Consider the following 20,928-nt stretch of genomic DNA (forward strand, 5'->3'; position numbering starts at 1 on the left):
CTTCACGAACCAGAGGGGTCAGATCTTGTTGGAGGCTTTGGCAAAGCTCAACCTAGATCTGGCCAACGTTGGGATAAAAAGTACATTTAGCAGAAATGGCGCGGAGTCGATCATCGACGTGACGTTCTCCAGCCCAGGACTGATCAAGAACTGGAGGGTGGACGATGGCTACACTAATAGCGACCACCAGGCGGTCTGTTATAGTGTAGACAGCAACGAGAGGCGGCAAGCGACGAGTAGGGCCAACACTCCGTTCGCCCGCGGGTGGAAGACATCGCATTTTGATGCCGAGGTATTTGAAGAGGCAATTAGACGAGAGCACGAGGGGGGCAGTCGGCTTCGCCCGACGCCTGACCAACTAGTTGCTATGCTATCTCGGGCGTGCGACGCCACCATGCCTAGGACTCGCCAACCTAGGAATGGGAAGCCACCGGTCTACTGGTGGACTGACGAGATAGCGGACCTTCGCAGTGCGTGTCTCCGTGCGAGACGGAGGATGCAGCGTGCGCGAACAGACGAACAGAGGACAGAGCGCCACGCAGCATTCAGTTCTGCCAGATCGACGCTAAAGAGTGCGATTAAGGCCAACAAGAGGGCCTGTTTTGATAGGCTATGCGCGAGTTCCAATACGAACCCGTGGGGTGACGCCTACAGGATCGTAATGGCCAAAACCAAAGGCGCGCTGGCGCCTGCAGAGCGATCACCAGCGATGCTGGAGCGAATCATCGAGGGACTCTTTCCGCGCCACGAGCCAAGTCCTTGGCCTCCGGCGGTCGAGTCCCACGTCCGACGTTCCAGTATCTCAGACACAGACCAGGGATGGTCAGCCAACCTGCCGAGCATCCAATCCGTGGGCGACGACAGCCGTGTCGAGGTCCAGGAGGCAAGGGTTACGAATGAGGAACTCATCGTGATCGCCAACTCTCTAAAGGTGAGCAAGGCACCGGGACCGGATGGCATCCCTAACCTGGCAATCAGGCTGGCGATTAAAACGGCCCCCGGGCTGTTTCGAGTAGTCATGCAGAGGTGCCTGGATGACTGCCTCTTTTCGGATAGGTGAAAGCGGCAGAAATTGGTCCTACTGCCGAAGGCTGGGAAACCCCCAGGTGACCCATCGGCATATAGGCCTATCTGCCTGCTAGACACGACGGGCAAGGTACTTGAGAGGATTATCCTCAACAGACTGGTGGGTACACAGAGGGTGTAAACGGTCTGGCAAGCAACCAGTTCGGCTTCCGGAAGGGCAAGTCCACGCTGGATGCCATCGCCTCCGTCATCAAGACGGCAGAGATAGCACTCCAGCGCAAGAGAAGGAGAATACGCTATTGCACAATCGTCACGCTTGACGTGAAGGATGCGTTCAATAGCGCCAGTTGGGACTCCATAGCGCTCGCGCTCAGGAGCATCCACGTACCGGTGTCGCTATACAAGATTCTGGAAAACTACTTCCAGAATCGAGTACTGGTTTACAACACAGAGGAGGGTCAGAAGTGCGCCCCAATCACCGCCGGGGCTCCGCAAGGTTCAATCCTGGGTCCGGTGTTGTGGAACGTCATGTATGGCGGGGTGTTGAAACTAAAGTTTCCTGTAGGGGTTGTGATCGTCGGCATTGCAGACGACATAACGCTAGAGGTGTACGGCGAGTCGATCGAAGAGGTCGAGTTGACGGCTGCGCATTGCATAAGGAAGGTCGAAGACTGGATGCGCTCCAGGAAACTGGAGCTCGCGCACCATAAGACGGAGGTCACGGTTGTGAACAACCGTAAATCAGAGCAACAGGCGGTGGTCAGAGTCGGAGACTGCATCATCACCTCAAAGCGATCGTTGAAGCTCTTGGGGGTTATGGTCGACGACAAGCTCACGTTCGGGAGCCACGTCGACTATGCCTGTAAGAGGGCCTCATCGGCTATTGCAGCACTATCTCCTATGATGTCCAATAGCTCAGCGGTCTATGGCAGCAAGCGAAGACTTCTTGCCAGCGTGGTTTCGTCCATACTTAGGTATAGTGGGCCAGTATGGTCCGAGCGCTAGGTACTAACAGTTACCGCCGTAAACTGGAAAGTACTACAGGCTCATGTGCCTGAGAGTTGTGAGTGCGTATCGTACGGTGTCATACGATGCAATCTGTGTCTTGTCCGGCATGATGCCTATCAGCATCGCCATCAAGGAGGACAGAGAGTGCTTCGACCACCGTGACACAAGGGGCATACGAGGCACCAGAAGGTAATTCTCGATGTTCCGTTGGCAGAGGGAATGGTCTAATTCCACAAAGGGCAGATGGACGCACCGACTTATACCGGAGATATCCGGCTGAGTCGGGAGGCGACATGGCGAGGTGAACTTCCACCTGACACAGATCCTGTCAGGCCACGGTTGGTTCAGGCAATATCTGCACAGGTTCGGGCACGCGGGGTCCCCCATGTGTCCCGAGTGCGCGGAAGAGGAGGAGACTGCAGAGCATGTCTTCTTCGTATGCCCCCGTTTCGTAAGAGCGAGGAGCAACATGATGGCTGTGAGCGGGCCTGGCACTACTCCGGACAATCTTGTCCGGAGGATGTGCGACGACCCGGACATCTGGAACGCGGCCTGTGCGGCCGCCTCCCAGATTGTCCTGGAGCTACAACGTGTGTGGCGGGTAATTCGCCAACACGCCAGTAGTAGCTAACTACCAGTCTCCAGGTAGTTAGCTAGGAGGTTATAAGAGTAAAAAGGGTGCATCACGCACATAAGCCACTTCCCGACGTAATACTTAACCGTCGTTCCGGGAAGACCAGGGCTTAAGACTGGAGGGGTTTTAGTGGGTCGGGACAGGGATCAGTAGGGGTCTGGGGGAGTGTAACTACCCCAGCATCTCTCCCCTAGTCTCATCCCCACACCCTGAGTTCTCTTCTCAGGTGTCTGTCTGCAGATTTCCCCGCCACCTTTGGAAAAAAAATGATATTCGACACATCAGCGGGAAAGACAATTCAGTGGCAGATACACTATCTCGAGTAGAAGCATTGTCAACGAGTATGATAGATTTCAAAATCATAGCTGCAGATCAGTTGAATGACGCAGAATTGCAAACACTACTCAGATCTTCGTCCCTTAGATTCGAAAAACGAACTATTTCCCCAAGTGGAGTTTCCCTGTATTGTGATGTATCGGTAAACAATAAATGTCGACCCTACATTCCTTTGAAGCATCGCCAGCAGATACTGCAAGAGATACACGGTTTGTCGCATCCAGGAATTAGATCTACGAGACGGTTAATGACCGACCGTTTTATTTGGACTTCCATCAATAAAGACGTCAAATCGTTTGTTAAATGTTGCGAAAAATGTCAACGTTCGAAAGTACAGCGGCACGCTACCACTCCAACAGGTAAATTTGAATTTGTTTCAAACCGCTTCGATCACATTCATATGGATCTCGTTGGCCCTCTTCCTCCTTCTAATGGGTTCCGATATTTGTTAACCATGGTAGATCGATGCACTCGTTGGCCCGAAGCAGTTCCTATTTGTGATATAACTGCTGAAACAGTAGCTCGAGCGTTTGTGTCTACATGGATTTCTCGATTCGGTGTCCCGCATAGAATCACTACAGACCAAGGACGGCAGTTCGAATCTGATTTGTTTAGAGAATTGAGCCGAACGCTGGGTGTGGATCATCTTCGAACAACCGCTTATCATCAACAGTCAAACGGTATGGTGGAGCGCTTCCACCGAACACTAAAAGCAGCTTTGATGTGCGTCGATGGAAAGTACTGGTCAGAACGCTTGCCGCTGGTTCTTCTTGGAATACGAACAGCCTTGAAGATTGATCTCAATTGCTCTACGGCGGAATTAGAATATGGACAGCAACTCCGTATTCCTGGGGAGTTTTTCGATTCTCCACAAGTACTGACAGACAGAAGCAATCTAGTCAGAGACCTTCAACGCATATTCGATAATTTGAAGCCAATAGCAACGGAGCATCATGCTACATCGAAAGTGTTCGTTCATAGAGAACTAAAAGATTGTCGTTATATGTTTTTGCGCATTGACATGGTAAAAAAAACCACTCCAGCAGCCATATCAAGGACCATACGAGGTGGTAAAACGTGATAAAAAATTCTTCGATCTGATCATAAATGGCAAACAGCAACGTGTATCAATCGACCGCATCAAACCTGCGTTCCTCCTGAAAGAAGACCAACCGATGAATGATAATGAAACAAAATTTACACCTTCTGGTCATCGAATAAGATTCCTGGTGTAACTGGAGGGGGGTACTGTGGTGGTTCTTCACCAACCCCTTGGTTCAGCCCTGTGTGATGTGTAGAGGTGAAGAAGAAGAAAACGGCTTGTATGAAAGTCAGTTATATTTGCGCGTTCAGAGAGAAAAGTCTCAAATAAAGAGAATCAAATTATTTCTTGTCTTTAACTCGTATCATATTAGTAACAATTAGTATCGCTTGGAAATTCCCATTTATCAAACAATATGCTCTTCCCCATCTTGAGACGAAAGTTATTGAAACTTTGGGAATTGAAGTGCAAACTGAACTTGGGATTCTCTTTATTGCCGCAGCATATTTACCATTCCAATGCACACGCGAGTACAAAAACTATTTTAAAGAAGATTTACAAAAACTCATCACAAACTGTTCAAAATTTTTCATAATCGGCGATTTTAACGCTAAATATCGATCATCGAATAATTCTCAGGGTAATTCCAATGGCAAAATTTTATTCAATAATTGTTCCTCAGGATACTATTCTTTTTTGACTCCGAATAGCCCTACATGATTTTTTTTTTGTAAGGAAACCATCAACAATTGATTTGGTGCTAACAGATCAATGTCATATATGTAGTGAATTGATCACACATGCTGATTTTGATTCTGACCATCTTCCAATAACTTTTTCTAAAACACATGAATCAGTTTTAAACCCTATGAGCTCTGTTTTTAATTATAACAAGGATAATTGGGTAGGGATACCATCCGTCCTGATTTAGCAGGACATGTCCTGATTTTGGAATCTATTTAAAGCGTCCTGATTTATTTTTCATATTTTAGCATTTGTGCTGAATTTTCTGAATTATACCGGATATTCCAAAAGGAAGCAAACTGTTCAGTACTTTCATCCAGGCTTGTAAACGGTCACCATTTTCATTTGATCTCGCTTCTTTAGCGTGCGTCACAGTCGGCTTTCGCTCGTAAATGTAAAACAACCAAATCATCGCCGCTCAGCTCACAGAAAGAAAAGGATAGTCAAACGACACTCGCGTTTCAAAGAGATGCACACTGTCAATCGTTTAGCGATATTATTTCGGCCTATTTCTGTCTACTTCGTTCATTTATGTTTAGAAATATTATTACAAGATCAATGATATAAATAATTTCCAGAATACACGCACTCAACGTGCGTAATTCTCAATTCAAGAAAAAATGTCAAAATACGTTTGAGAAAAATAACGTCGTGATGGCGATACTCATTTGACATGTTTGTTTAAGAATGTATTCCGACAACGAGCGTTAGAAGCGTCAGAGGAAAAAGAAGACGATTATCGCAGTGAAAAGTGGTTCTACCGTGACCATTTCAAAGCCTGCTTTCATTTTGACTCCAGGAAAAAACGAACTTATTTCGAACGATTTTTTTCTTTGGTTGAATCTTATAGCGAATTTCTTTATTCCACCAGCTCACCTCCTTTTGACCTGAAGGCGCACTAACTGCTGTCAAAACCCTTCTTTATTCGTTCGATTTTGACCCAGTTTTGACTTGCCGTGCTGCCCGAAGCGCACTGTAAAATTTGTCAGCTTCAACCCACCACCGCACGTGATAAGTTCGTAAACAATTATCTGGCATCTCTTTATTACTTGCGTCTTAAATGGCGATGACGTTTCATTATTCCTCGGCAGTTTTGCCCGTACACAGTGGAATAAAAAAATTCGCTGTTAATGAGAGAAATTAGTCGTTGAAATCGTTAAACGTTTTTTGACAATTATGTTTATTTCAAACAGTTTACTAGTGTTGCATTTTTTGAGGTATCTATTAACGCCTAATTTTTTTTCTTCATAAATCGTTTATTTGACACGGCACAAATACAATTTAATGTTTAACGGCGCCAATTATATCTGATGACTTAAAATCTTAAAGCAAATTTTTTATCCTCGCTGCCGACTACGAGCTGAAATTAAGTCTATCTTAAAACTAGCATGTATTTTCAATCAGTGTTTTGTAGTTAAATGGTCGTCTGATGATCGTCGAATTGTCATGGATATGCAGTAATCCTCGGGTCCTGGTGGTATTGTGCGGGGTTTAGTTGCGGGTTATGGTTCGTTGTTGTTGTTCGCTGGTGTTCCAATGGCTATATGGTGTGTGCCGCTGGGCACGGAAGGCCTCGGGTTCTCAGGTACTGGAGAATTCGTGTGGGGTTCAGTTGCTGATTCCAAAATCGAGGTCTACGACGTGTTCTTGCCGTTTTGTTGAATGTGGGTGGAAAGGAATTGGACTAGACTGGGGCATGGATGGATTTCAGGAAAATGTATATAAGGGACATGTAGTGTAGGTCACGACTTGCCAAGACATCACGAACAGGAACAGCTGGCCCTCTCTTTGAAGTGCAAATCTCAAATTACGTGTTTTATTTATTGATATCTCGAAATATAACAATAGCTTAGAACAAATTTTTGCTGGAAAAAAATTGTCCTGATTTTTAACTCCGACGAAATGGTAACCCTATAATTGGGAAAGATACAAAACTCATATTGAGAGAAATTTCAATAATGAGCTTGATTTGCAAAACGAAGTGAATATTGATTCCGCTTTGGAAGCATTAAAATGTGCAATTGTTGATGCCAGGAATTATTCTGTTCCAAAGGCTCAAGTGAAATTTGATACACCAATAATTGACAAAAACCTTCAACTTCTAATTCGTTTGATAAATGTCCACAGACGTCAATATCAACGTTCTCGTGACCCTGTTTTTAAAATAATTCATAAAGATTTCCAGAAAGAGATTAAACATACATTTACTCTTCTGAGAAATCAAAATTTTGAGACTAAAGTTGAAAAATTTAAACCACATTCAATACCCTTTTGGAAGCTGTCGAAGATTCTTAAGAAACCTTCAAAGCCTATTCCAGTTTTAAAAGTTGGTGAACGTTTTCTTGTATCCAATGAACAAAAGGCTCAAAGACTTGCTCAGCAGTTTGAGAGTGTTCATAATTCAAATTTGAATTTTGTGAGTCCAATTGAAAATGAAGTTACTCGTCAATTTGATTTAATTTCTTCCCAGATTTTTTTACCTGCAGAAATAATTGAAAAAAACTTTTTTTTTTTTCTTCACATAACATTTATTTGACACGGCACAAATACAATTTAATGTTTAACGGCGCCAATTATATCTGATGACTTAAAAACTAAAGCAAATTTTTTATCCTCGCTGCCGACTACGAGCTGAAATTAAGTCTAACTTAAAACTAGCATGGGATTTCCAATCAGTGTTTTGTTGTTCAATGGTCGTCTGATAATCGTCGAATGGCATGTATGGATTCGTTCTGCTGAGCCACGATTTGAAAAAAAAACTTGAATGAGATTAAATCAATTATTAAAAATTTCAAAAATATGAAAGCACCTGGTGACGATGGAATCTTTAACATATTAATCAAACATCACCCTGAGAGTACAATGGAATTTTTAGTAAAAATTTTCAATTGCTGCTTAAAAATTTCATATTTTCTCAAATTATGAAACTGCAAAAAATACTCCAATTTTAAAGCCGGATAAGAAGCCAGCTGAGGTTTCAAATTATCGACCAATCTATTTGCTTTCTTCAATAAGTAAACTGTTTGAGAGAATTATTCTTAACAGAGTGCTACTAATATGATACGAGCTAACAAATCTGAAGGTTATTCCACTAGAGTTGCTCTTTTAGACATAGAAAAAGCATTCGACAGTGTGTGGCATAAAAGTTTGATTGCGAAATTGCAAACATTTAATTTTCCAATTTTCCTAATCAAAATTTTGAAAAATTATCTTACTGATCGAACTCTGCAGGTTGATTGTCAGAATTCAAAATCTGATAGATTTCCTATCAAAGCAGGTGTGCCTCAAGGTTCAGTCTTGGGTCCAATCCTGTACAACATATTCCCTTCAGATCTTCCTGATTTGCCTCCAGCATGCACAAAGTCATTGTTCTGCATTTTTCGTAAAAGGAAAATGTCTCCGTGTTATATGCAGTCGATTGCAGAAAAGTTTAGATATTTTTCTTCCTACTTGCAAAAGTGGAAAATCTCTCCCAGTGCTTCTAAAACTCAAATGATAATTTTTCCGCATAAGACTAGAGCTTCTTTCCTCAAGCCAAACAATGATCACGTTGTCAAGATGAATGGGTTATTTTAAGTTGGTCTGACAAGGTTAAGTACTTGGGACTAATTTACGATAAAAAAACTTATTTTCAAAGAGCACATTGAGAGTATACAAGCCAAGTGCATCAAATATACGAGATGTTTATATCCTCTTATTAACAGGAATTCTAATCTTTGTTTAAAGAACAAACTTTTGATTTACAAACAAATGTATGTACCGATCTGGTCAAGTTGCTGTTCAACAAGGAAGAAAACGTTCCAAAGGATTCAGAATAAAATTCTGAAAATGATTTTGAAGCGTCCTCCTTGGTTTGGTACACTCGAATTAAATAGATTTACTGGTGATGAACCATTAGAAGCTATGTCAAATAAAATTATTAACAATTTTCGACAAAAATCGTTGCAATCCTCAATTGCTAAGATAAGCTCTCTTTATAGCCAATAAGTTAGCAATTAAGTTAGTTGTAAGTTTTATTTCCCTTTTTTGACAAGTAGGTTTAAATCCCTACGAACGATAAGTCCTAAATGCGAGAGCAAACAAATCCTAACAATTAAAACTACAAATGAGCCGTTGCGAACCAGAGTGGTCTATGTGTCATCGAGCAAATTGTTCAGGAGAAGCAATTTTCGAAAAATCTTTGAATAAAATTCTGTTTACCGGATTCTTCCAAACAAAATGTTCTAATATAAAGGTTATGAAGTGGTTTAACATTGGGATACATAAAATTAACAGTTTCTTTGCGAAATCGGTGATTTTATCTCACCAATGTACATAGACCACTCTGACTTCATATATATATATATTCACTGGAATCCTCGAATCGTTTCGGAACAGAGTGGTCTATGTACACAAACCCGGTAAATGACAAAGAAAATGACGGTAAATCGTATAAAATGGCTAATGTCACATGTTATATGATACATATAGCATGTCACATATAAGATGTCACGTGTTACAGTACATGTAACACAAGATATTACATATTACATAATATTTTACATGTTACATTTTTCGTGTTACATTACGTGTAACATGTTACATATCACGTGTGACATGTACAAAACAAGTGGCATGTTCCTTGTCACATGTAATATGCTACATGTTACGTGTTACATGATATTATTACATCGATTTATGTACATAGACCACTCTGTTCCGAAACAAAACGGCCATTCTGTTTCGGACGAATTTTCAACACGGAATAAATCAGCTTTAAAATTCGATTTTCCGAAATTATCTTAATCTCCCAACTTCAGCTTCTTGAGTAGATGCGGTTTATGCAAAAAATTCATTTTCGAAAAAAATGGTCTTTAGACCACTCTGTTCCGCAACGGCTCAAATATCTAACAGTGTTGAGAAGTCACCATTTGTGATTGGACACACATACTCATTACTTACTAATATTTATCATAAATACTTAAGCTACTAACAAATCACCCCCTTAAAAAAGCAGGAAGTTGGTGTCTACTCATGAAATGTTATATATATATATATATATAAAAATATACACACTGTGTTTGTTTTACATGACGAGTTTCGGACAGTCCTGGGGCACTTTCGGACAGTGTTGAAAAACTTTTCTAAAATAATGAAAATTTTGTGTTTTTCAACAATTTCTTCCATATAAACAGAGACCGAGATCAGATGCTTTGCAAACTTCAAAACTCATCCTTTTATTTCAAATTTATTTTTCAAAATAAAAATCAAGCAAACTGGCTATGAGGAGGAAAGATTACAAGAACTATGCCATTTTCTCGGCAATGTTTGATTGATTCAAAGTACAATGGCATTCGTGATTGTCAGGCAACAGCAAAATCGGTTCATTTACGCTGCTTTCTGGAACCTTATTCAAGTGTTCCAGAATATTGAGAAACAATTTTCCAATCGCCTTGGCAGACGGTACGTCAATCCATAATTTATATAATCTTTCGATCAAATATTTCTCTAGAAATGTTTCTTCCTCGTTCGTAAATACTTGTTGATCTGAGTTTTTGGACGAGAAGCTTTCTGATTTTTCCGTTTTTTCGTTTCTTTGACTTTTCAGACGACAGACCAAGGTTCTTTTTTCAATTCCGCAGGTATCAGAAGCATGTCTCAAAGACATTGCTTCGTTAGAAACTCTTCCCAGCTCATCTTCGTTGATGCTTGCTCTATCGGTTTTCCTTTTGTAATTCCGAACCATTTTTATGTTTGATAATCAGTCTAGATCGATATTTGTTAATTAAAAACAATCAAACATAAATTTGGTAAGTGTCCGAATGTGCCCCATGAACGACTACAACTTTAAGCTCAAACGGTTGAAAACATGAGTGAAAAGTGGCACTGTGTTGTTTTTGTAAATAATAAACAACCAAGAGATATCAAACATTATTGTAGATGTTGGAGGAAGGGCTGCCAACTTACTTGTATCTTTATTTTGGTTGAAAATTGCACCATTTGTTTTTTTTAAGCCCTGTCCGAAACTGCCCCCCTTTCCCCTAATTATTCCTAGTAAGACATCGATATATTTCAGCTATATCCTAGACATGCATAAAAGGCACAATTAAGCGATCTAGAGTTCAAAAAAAAAAATTTGAGCCGGAACCATATAACATACCTCAAGACAATGAACTTCAAAGTTGTTCCCACGATGCTTCTTATAATAACTGGTACATTTAAATGCGATCGTCCTTGTAGTACTAGTCCGTTAACCTATAATGGTATTAGTAAAATATTAAAATAATTAAATGGAATCATTTCATGCAGCAGACAACAACGAAATCAACAAAGCAGATATTCGGGACAAAATACAACAGTTCTAATTACCGTCAAAACAGCGTGAATGACAACTATAATCCCTGTATTGCGCATGTTACATCTCAACAGACTCTAAGTTAAATAATTTTGCGACATCAAAATGTGCTCACACCACTCTCTTCATTGGTGTTGCGGCAAATGAAGAATTACATAGTAGTGGCAGGAAAGCAGTAAATAGCCGTGATGTTTTATTTTTCTGCATTTTTGAGCGACAGTTTAAGGACAGCCGTCATTGTTTTTTTTTTGTCAGCTCCAAATGACACTGATGTGACATCTTTGGGTGGGCAAATATTTCTGACATCTATGAAAAGAAGGCAGAAAGTCTACGGAGCAATGAAATAGAAAATAATATTATAGGACAAAATGCCAACAAAATAATTCCATAAAAATTGGCTGGACCTGGCTGGAACTTTGCTCAGAACTTTCTATGGGCAAGAGGGGTTTTTTAAATGACGATACATTTTGGCCCGGCCCCTGAGCGTCCCTATAAATCAGGCTCTGCAGACCTCCTTTTTTTAAGGTGGCGGGGAATTCTGCGAACAGACACCTGAAAAAGAACTCAGTGTGTGGGGATGAGACTAGGAGAGAGATGCTGAGGTAGTTACATTCCGTGAAGAGACCACTCTCTCAGTTACAAAAATAAACTCCCACAGGGCAGTGTGTGCAGATCATCGTGGCGTGCTGGGATACGGGAACACAATAGTAGAGGGTGATTCGACTTTGGCTTAGAATGAGTTATACCTTTCCCAGAAGTTTAATTGGTCATAACACCCTGCTGGAGACAACGAAGATTGCGGGCTCGAGTCCCGTCTGGACAAGAGAAAAAATTTTCTAAGCCTAAAAGTCCTTCTATTCCCGTTCATTTTCGCATTCTCGAAAAACTGCATACATTGCCCGCTTTACTAAAGTTACATTCCACCAAACACCTACTGATCCCTGTCCCAACCCACTTAAACCCCTCCAGTCCTGGTATTTCCGGAACGATGGTTAAGTATTACGTCGGGGAGTGGCTTTTGAGCGTGATGCACCCTCTTTACTCTTATAACCTCCTAGCTAACTACCTGTAGACTGATAGTTAGCTACCATTGGCGTGTTGGTGGTTGACCCACCACACACGTTGCAGCTCCAGGACAATCTGGGAGGCGGCCGCACTCCAGATGTCCGGGTCGTCGCACGTCCTCTGGACTAGATTGTCCGGAGTAGTGCCAGGCCCGCTCTCAGTCATCATGTCGCTCCTCGCTCTTACGAAACGGGGCCTTACGAAGAAGACAAGCTCAGCAGTCTCCTCCTCCTCCACGCACTCGGGACACATGGGGGACCCCACGTGTCCGAATCTGTGCAGATATTGCCTGAAGCAACCTGACAGGATCTGTTTCAGGTGGAAGATCACTTCACCATGGCGCCTCCCGACCCAACCGGATATCTCCGGTATAAGTCGGTGGGTTAATCTGCCTTTTGTGGAATTAGACCATTTCCGCTGCCAGCGGAGCATCAAGAATGATCTTCTGGTACCTTACCTCGCATGCCCCTTGTGTCACGTTTGTCGAAACACTCTTTGTCCTCCTTGATGGCGATGCTGATAGGCATCATACCGGACAAGACACAGATTGCGTTGTATGACACCGTACGATACGCACTCGCAATTCTCAGGCACATGAGCCTGTAGGTACTTAGCCGATGAGGCCCTCTTACAGGCATAGTCGACGTGACTCACTTCGAGGTTATGGTGCAGTCTCCGACTCTGCGACTCTGACCACCGCATGTTGCCCCGATTTACGGCTGTTCACAATCGTGACCTTCGTCTTATGATGCGCGAGCTCCAGTTTCCTGGAGCGCATCCAGTTCTCAACCTTGCGTATACAATGCGCGGCCGTCAACTCGATCTTCTCTATCGATTCGCCGTAAACCTCCAATGTGATGTCGTCTGTAAAGCCGGCGATCACAACCTCTACAGGGAACTTGATTTTCAACACTCCAGGATGACCGGACCCAGGATATAACCTTGCGGAACTTCTGCATTGATTGGAACGCTCTTCTGACCCTCCTCCGTACAGCCTCCACCACAGCCTCCATGTACTGTAGTGTACTGATGCCAAAGCAGTATTGGGTAATCATATTCACGATAATGGACAGTTGACACCGATTGAGACACGCTCGCACGTAAATTGCGGTATTTATTGTATCTGTTGTTACGAATATCAGTAGCTCCAATTACCTGAAAATGTTTTGTAGTCAAACTTAACTTAAGTCTCATCGTCCTAGATTTGATGATGATGAAGGTCCCATCTCATACCCCTACATCGGTTTGAGCTGGACGATTTATCTACATGTTATATTATTGAAAATATGCAATGTAATCAGTTGAAAAACAAATAACGGACTGGTTATTCATTTCAGACATAGTAACCCTTCAAATGAATACAAACAATTCACAAAAAAATTGACAAATTTCCAATCCAAGGCTCATCCAGAACGTTTCCAACCCGAAAATTATCTGGACTAGATTAGGAATTGAACCTAATGTTTAAGAGCGTTCACTAATCAGAATTGGTTCTAGACAACGATCTAGAACTACGAGAGAGATCCAATGATACTATAGTTCTTGATAACGAGCTCTACAGATCACAAGCAAACACAAGCCTCTTGAGTTTTCGCTCCAAACCCTGTTTTAAATCGTAAAAACAGATGATTTGTAGAAAACAAGTAAAATAATTTCGAAAATATTACAAACCAAAAAGCTATTTGTCAACCCGATATGCTTTTTGTTTCTTTTTCAGGGGTTTAAACCTGATGTACTCAATATCAAGATTGTCTTTGTCAGTCCACGCACGCGTGTCTCAAACATGTGTAGCCGACTCTATTTTTTACTCTACTATTTAATATTAACTATATTCACAACAACAAAAAATCCATAATCATCAATGAACATAATACCTTAATGTACCAAATAAATTCTAAAAAAAATATTTCAATTTAACAATTTTCTTTATAAATTTACAAAAAAATCTTTGCTGTCTACAAAACAGACTTTATGTGTGAAATACAAAGTCGTTTAAACTCTGCCATTGTTGCTGCACGTTTTACTTGCCTGAGCATCGAATTGAAAAAGTTCATTCCTTTGTACAACAGAGAGTTCTGTGTTCTTGCAATAAGGAAATTTGGTGTTCTGGCAACTTCCGCGTTTCTAATGTTGTACCTGTGCAAATCTCTTCTTCAATATATGTATTATTAAAAATTTTATATATAAACACCATTATTGTCAAAAAATATACTCTTTGCTTCACAGAAAGCCATCGCAATTCGTCCAGCATAAAAATCGAGAAAGTGTATCTATTACATTTTAATACTAATCGCATAATTCTATTTTGTAAAAGTTGCAATCTCAATATTTGCGTAATGTTTGCCAGGAATAAAATTGATGAGCAGAAATCTATATGTGGTGAAATAATTGACTTGTACAATTGAATTTTACTACTAACAATCAATTCATTCTTTAACCGGCACAAGACACCGTATTTTTTGGCCATTTTTTTGATGACATTATCAATGTGAGACTTAAAAGTTATTCTGTCATCAATAATTACTCCAAGATACTTTATTTCATTTACGCATCAATCGTCTCACCATCAATTTCAATATTTGCGTCTAGTCTGGAGTTGGCTAGAGAAATTATCAAGTACACTGTTTTAGTGATGTTTAACTTTAGTTGCTCGAATTTTAATCAATTCACTATTTTTGCCAATTTAATGTGAATCTTGGTTTAAAAGTGCTACAACATCAAGCGGCTGCTTCGCTACAATGAACAGACAGTGTTGCTAAGAGAGTGAGAAGCAGCTGTATCCTATTCATTCCCATCTGAATATGAGAAGTATGTCCCCTTAATCTCACTCTTCTGCCGGCCGCTAGGAACAGTTCACAAAGGAAAGAAATATTTCGCGAGTGGCTGATGCTTGCGCCATGCGCGAGTGCATACATCTATACACGTTCTCGCTTGTGCACATCGGATTCTTGAACGCTAGCACTCGCGAGTGCGAGTGCGAGTGCGTGTGGCTGGATGATAGAGTAAACACGATGATTCATATCCCAGGTACATTCGTTGTTTTGCTTTCGTCTCGATTAGACGCAAATTGTTTATCTCCGTTTGAGTTCGCAAAATAACAATACACGAGTTATCGTACGGGTGTTTTTTTTGTCGATTAGTTCTTGTGCTGCGCGATAACAATAGCCTGTTATATATCGGCAGAAACATCTGCACACTGGTAGGGGCAGGCTACCCCGCCAGTGATTCGATACGCAGCTGATATATCAGCAAGAATAATTCTCCCGCACCGCTGTTACCCCGCTAGCAGCACGGACCATCATACGATCGAGCGAGTGGAAGTCAACTACAAGTGGCATCTACAAGGTCGCGTGTAGGACACGGCCACTGTGTCACAACACGAAGCTGGATCGTCATTGTTTGTCCTGCGGAGACGCTCGATTAATCCTACTATCAGCCGTGAGGTCGTGACTTAGACGTTCGGTGAAGTATTACCTTTAGAATTTTTACTATTATTATCAATATTATTACTATGTTATAATATTATTAATAATATTATTATTGATATTATTATTGTTATTATTATTATTATTACTATAATTATTATTATTATTATTATTACTATTGTTATTAGAATTAGTATTACTGTCTTTTTTTTATTTGATCCATTGTAGATTGAAAAATTGTTTTTAAAATTTAATATCAACTACTTGAACCCCCCCCCCCCCATATTCGAATATTTATCGTTTGTGTGCGGTAGAGCGTAACGCTCCCGCAAAATGGACGACATGCAGGTGCAACTTTTCCTGGAAGTGGAAACAAACGGGGAAGAAATTGAAATTTCTCCCATCAGCTCACCCCTACCTTCCCCTGTGCCCTCCCCTTTGCCAAGTCCTGTACCAAGAGTACCGGAAGTACGGGTAAAAGCTTATCCAGATGCCGCTGGCGGTCCCTACGTTGTTTATTTCCGGCCCATAAAGAAGCCATTGAATATTATTCAAATTGGCAAAGACCTGGCAAAACATTTTTCGGCCGTAACCGAGATTACGAAGGTGAGGCCGAACAAACTGCGAGTTGTCGTGAGTAGCTTGAAGCAAGCAAACGAAATTGCTGGCTACGAGCTCTTCACGAGAGAGTATCGCGTGTACATCCCTGCCAAGGATGTAGAAATCGACGGTGTGGTTACCGAGGGGAATCTCACTGTCGATGACATTTTGCGTCATGGAGTTGGCTGTTTTAAAAACCCCTTGATGCAAAGTGTAAAGATACTGGATTGCAAGCAATTGCATTCAGTATCCATTGAAGAAGGGAAGAAGAAATTCCTCCCTTCGGATTCCTTCCGAGTAACATTCGCCGGATCCGCGCTGCCGAACTACGTCCGCTTGGACAGGGTTCGTCTACCTGTACGCCTGTTCGTACCGCGGGTCATGCATTGCCAAAACTGTAAGCAGTTAGGTCACACAGCCACCTACTGCTGCAACAAGGCACGCTGTAGCAAGTGCGGAGGCAATCATGCTGAGAACGCTTGCAGTGGGGATACTGAAAAGTGTCTTTATTGCGAGGGAACTCGGCATGACCTTCCGGCATGTCCCGCGTACAAACAGCGCGAGGAAAAAATTAAGCGTTCCCTTAAGGAACGATCAAAGCGCTCTTTTGCAGAAATGCTTAAGAGGGCTGAGCCACCCTCGACAGGAAACATCTTTTCCTTTTTGCCAACCGATGAGGGTACATCTGACGATCATGTCGAAGGGTGTTCTTATGCCTTGCCAGAGGGATCTAGAAAGAGGAGAATGCTCAACTCTCCTAATCTTTCTCGTAAAGGTCGTAAGATAACCCCTAGCGGAATGACCAATAAGACAACACAAAAAGTAAGCGGTGAAGAAAAACCGAAGCAAGTACCCCCCGGTTTTAATTTCAAATCAAACCAGGAGTACCCACCGCTTCCTGGGGCACCAAAAACCCCTCGTGCACCCATTTCTTGATCAGAAGACATAAAAGAAACAGGGTTCATAAAATTCTCTGATATTGTGGACTGGATATTTAAAACATTCAACATACCAGATCCCCTTCAAAACATTCTTCTTGTCCTTCTCCCTACAGTGAAAACCTTTTTGAAGCAATTCACAGCAACTTGGCCCCTCATTTCAGCTATCGTATCTTTCGATGACTAATACGTCGAAAGAGGTTAGGAATTTTGTCACTGTGTTACAGTGGAACTGCAGAAGTATCATCCCCAAATTTGATTTATTTTCACATTTGATAAACACATACAATTGTGATGCGTTCGCGCTTTGTGAAACTTTTCTCAATTCAAATGACCAACTTAATTTCCACAATTTTAACATCATTCGTCGAGATCGAGACTCACACGGTGAAGGGGTACTTTTAGGGATCAAAAAGTGCTATTCTTTTTTCAGAATCGACCTCCCCTCGATCTCGAATATTGAAGTTGTTGCCATTCAAACGAATATGAATGGAAAAGACCTTTGCCTTGTTTCGTTATATATTCCCCCATCAGCGCGGATTGAACAGAAGCAACTCCTTGATATAGCAGAATTGCTTCCCGCACCTTTTTTGATTTTGGGAGATTTTAACTCTCACTGTTTGCTATGGGGGTCGCTGTACGACGACAACCGATCTTCTTTAATTTGTAACTTGATCGACGACTTCAATATGACACTTTTGAATACTGGGGAAGCGACACGTGTACCTAATCCTCCAGCACGTGAAAGCGTGCTTGACCTATCCCTCTGCTCGACATCACTAGCGTTAGATTGCCAGTGGAAAGTAATCAACGACCCCCACGGTAGTAATCATCTTCCAATCGTTATATCAATTGCTAATGGTTCAACTCCCCCGAACCCAATCAATATTTCCTACGACCTTACACGTAATATTGATTGGAAGCGTTATGAGTATATTATAGCGGAATCTATCGAGACTCACGAGGAACTTCCTCCGGAGGAAGAATACACGTTCTTAGCTGGCTTGATAATCGATGCCGCGACGCAAGCTCAGACGAAACCGATACCCGGGGTAACGATTGGACAACGCCCTCCAAACAAATGGTGGGACAAAGAGTGCTCTGGAGCGGGGGCCTAGCGTAGTTGGTAACGTCTCCGCCAACCACGCTCGACGCCTGGGTTCGAATCCCACCGCCGACATAGGTGTCGATGGTTGTGAGGTGGCGTGATCCACTCACAACCAACCCAACTGGTCTAGATTCAATTCTAGCCGACACCGGGAGATTTTCTGAGGCGAAAAATCTCTGGGATCACGCCTTCCATCGCATGAGGAAGTAAAGCCGTTGGCGCCGGTCCGTTAATCAACGGGTCGTGAGTTAGGGTCCTGGGTGGAGTCGCCTCCCCGGGCGTCGGTGATTGGCACAACAACAGTGGCGGAACTAGACCGACGGTAAATAAGCGAGAATAAAAAAAAATAACAAAAGAGTGCTCTGAGCTGTACGCGCGAAGGTCCGCGGCGTATAAGGACTACCGGGAGTACGGCACTGTCAACCTACTACGAAAGTACGAGGCACTGGGTAGGCAGATGAAGAGCTTAGTAAAGGCGAAAAAACGCGGGTACTGGCGGCGGTTCGTAAACGCGTTGTCGAGGGAAACAGCGATGAGCACTCTTTGGGATACCGCCAGGCGCATGCGGAACCGTGACGTTTCGAATGAGAGTGAGGAGTATTCAGATCGCTGGATACTCGATTTTGCCAAAAAGGTCTGTCCGGACTCTGTGCCGGAACAGAAAACCTTTCGCGACGCGTTTATAGTAACTACGGAAGAGCCTCCATTTTTGATGTTGGAATTTTCAATGGCTCTCCTGTCGTGCAACAATAAGGCTCCAGGGTTAGATAGAATAAAATTCAACCTGTTGAAGAATCTACCCGACTCTGCAAAAAGACGCTTGTTGGACTTGTTCAACAAGTTTCTTGAGCTAAATATTGTTCCGCATGACTGGAGGGAGGTAAAAGTCATTGCTATTCGGAAACCCGGGAAACCTGCCTCTGATCACAATTCATACAGGCCGATTGCGATGCTCTCTTGCCTCCGGAAATTAATGGAGAAAATGATCCTCTTACGGTTAGACAAATGGGTCGAAACAAACGGTTTACTTTCAGATACTCAATTTGGCTTTCGCCGGGGCAAAGGGACGAACGATTGCCTAGCGTTGCTTTCTACTGAAATTCAACTCGCATTTTCTCGAAAAGAGCAAATGGCTTCTGCGTTCTTGGATATTAAGGGGGCTTTTGACTCTGTCTCTGTAGAAGTTTTAAGCGCGAAACTTCATTCGCAGGGACTTTCACCAAATTTGAATAACTTTTTGCTCAATTTGTTGTCAGAAAAGCATATGTATTTCTCACATGGCGATTCGACAACTTCCCGAATTAGTTACATGGGCCTTCCCCAGGGCTCATGTTTAAGTCCTCTCTTATATAATTTTTACGTCAATGACATCGATGAATGTCTTGCAAATTCATGCACGCTAAGGCAACTTGCAGACGATAGCGTTGTATCCATTACTGGTAGCGAGGCTAGCGATCTGCAAGGACCATTGCAAGATACCTTAGACAATTTGTCTGAATGGGCTCTTAAGCTGGGTATCGAATTCTCTCCGGAGAAAACTGAGTTGGTCGTTTTTTCTAGGAAGCATAACCCAGCTCAGCTGCAGCTCCTACTAACGGGTAAAACGATCACTCAGGTTTTAGTCGCTAAATATCTCGGGGTCTGGTTCGACTCTAAATGCATATGGGCTTGTCATATTAGGTATCTGACACGAAAATGCCAACAGAGGATTAATTATCTTCGTACGATTACCGGAACCTGGTGGGGAGCCCACCCAGGAGACCTTCTAAGGCTTTACCAAACAACGATATTGTCAGTTCTTGAGTACGGCTGTTTCTGCTTTCGCTCCGCCGCGAACACGCACATTATAAAATTAGAGAGAATACAATATCGTTGTTTGCGTATTGCCTTGGGTTGCATGCAGTCGACCCATACGATGAGTCTTGAAGTGTTAGCGGGTATTTTTCCGTTGAAACATCGTTTTTGGAATCTCTCTTACCGGTTGCTAATTCGATGCACAGTTATGAACCCATGAGTAATTGAAAATTTCGAGAGGTTGGTCGACCTTCAATCTCAATCCAGATTTATGACTTTATAATTTGACTATATGGCTCAAGATATTAATCCTTCTTCATACGATTCCTCCAATGTCGCACTTTTAGATACTTCTAATAATGCTATATTCTTCGACACCACCATGAAACAAGACATTTCTGGTATCCCGGATCAATTGCGACCCCAAGAGATCCCTAAGATTTTTTCCAATAAGTTTAAACATGTTAGTTATGATAAAAGGTTTTACACTGACGGATCTAATCTAGATGAGTCCACTGGCTTCGGTGTTTTCCACGAAAATTTTACCGCCTCCTACAAGCTCGATGCTCCTGCTTCCGTGTACGTCGCAGAACTTGCTGCTTTTCAGCACTCTCTTGGAATCATCGAAACCCTACCCACAGACCACTACTTCATCTTCACAGATAGTCTCAGTGCCATTCAGGCTCTGCAATCGATGAAGCCTGTGAAGCACACCCCGTATTTCCTGGGGAAAATACGGCGGTTTTTAAGTGCTTTAACAGATAAAAATTACCGGGTTACCTTAGCGTGGGTCCCTTCTCATTGCTCGATTCCGGGTAATGAAAAGGATGACTCTTTAGCTAAGGTGGGTGCTATTGATGGCGATATTTATGAA

At 42.3% G+C, this 20,928-nt stretch overlaps 1 protein-coding gene across 1 annotated transcript in view; it reads right to left on the reverse strand.

Annotated features, from left to right (window-relative positions):
- LOC129728622 (inactivation-no-after-potential D protein) overlaps nt 1-20,928 on the reverse strand; it is a 1,023,112-nt gene that overhangs the window by 441,838 nt on the left and 560,346 nt on the right. The window contains exon 12 of the mRNA XM_055687071.1: nt 10,863-11,024. Coding sequence (XP_055543046.1) covers nt 10,863-11,024 — 162 coding nt within the window. The remainder of the gene's footprint in view (nt 1-10,862; nt 11,025-20,928) is intronic.

This window comes from Wyeomyia smithii, chromosome 3 (genome assembly GCF_029784165.1).
Source record: "Wyeomyia smithii strain HCP4-BCI-WySm-NY-G18 chromosome 3, ASM2978416v1, whole genome shotgun sequence".
In the NCBI taxonomy this organism is placed as follows: Eukaryota; Metazoa; Arthropoda; class Insecta; order Diptera; family Culicidae; genus Wyeomyia; species Wyeomyia smithii.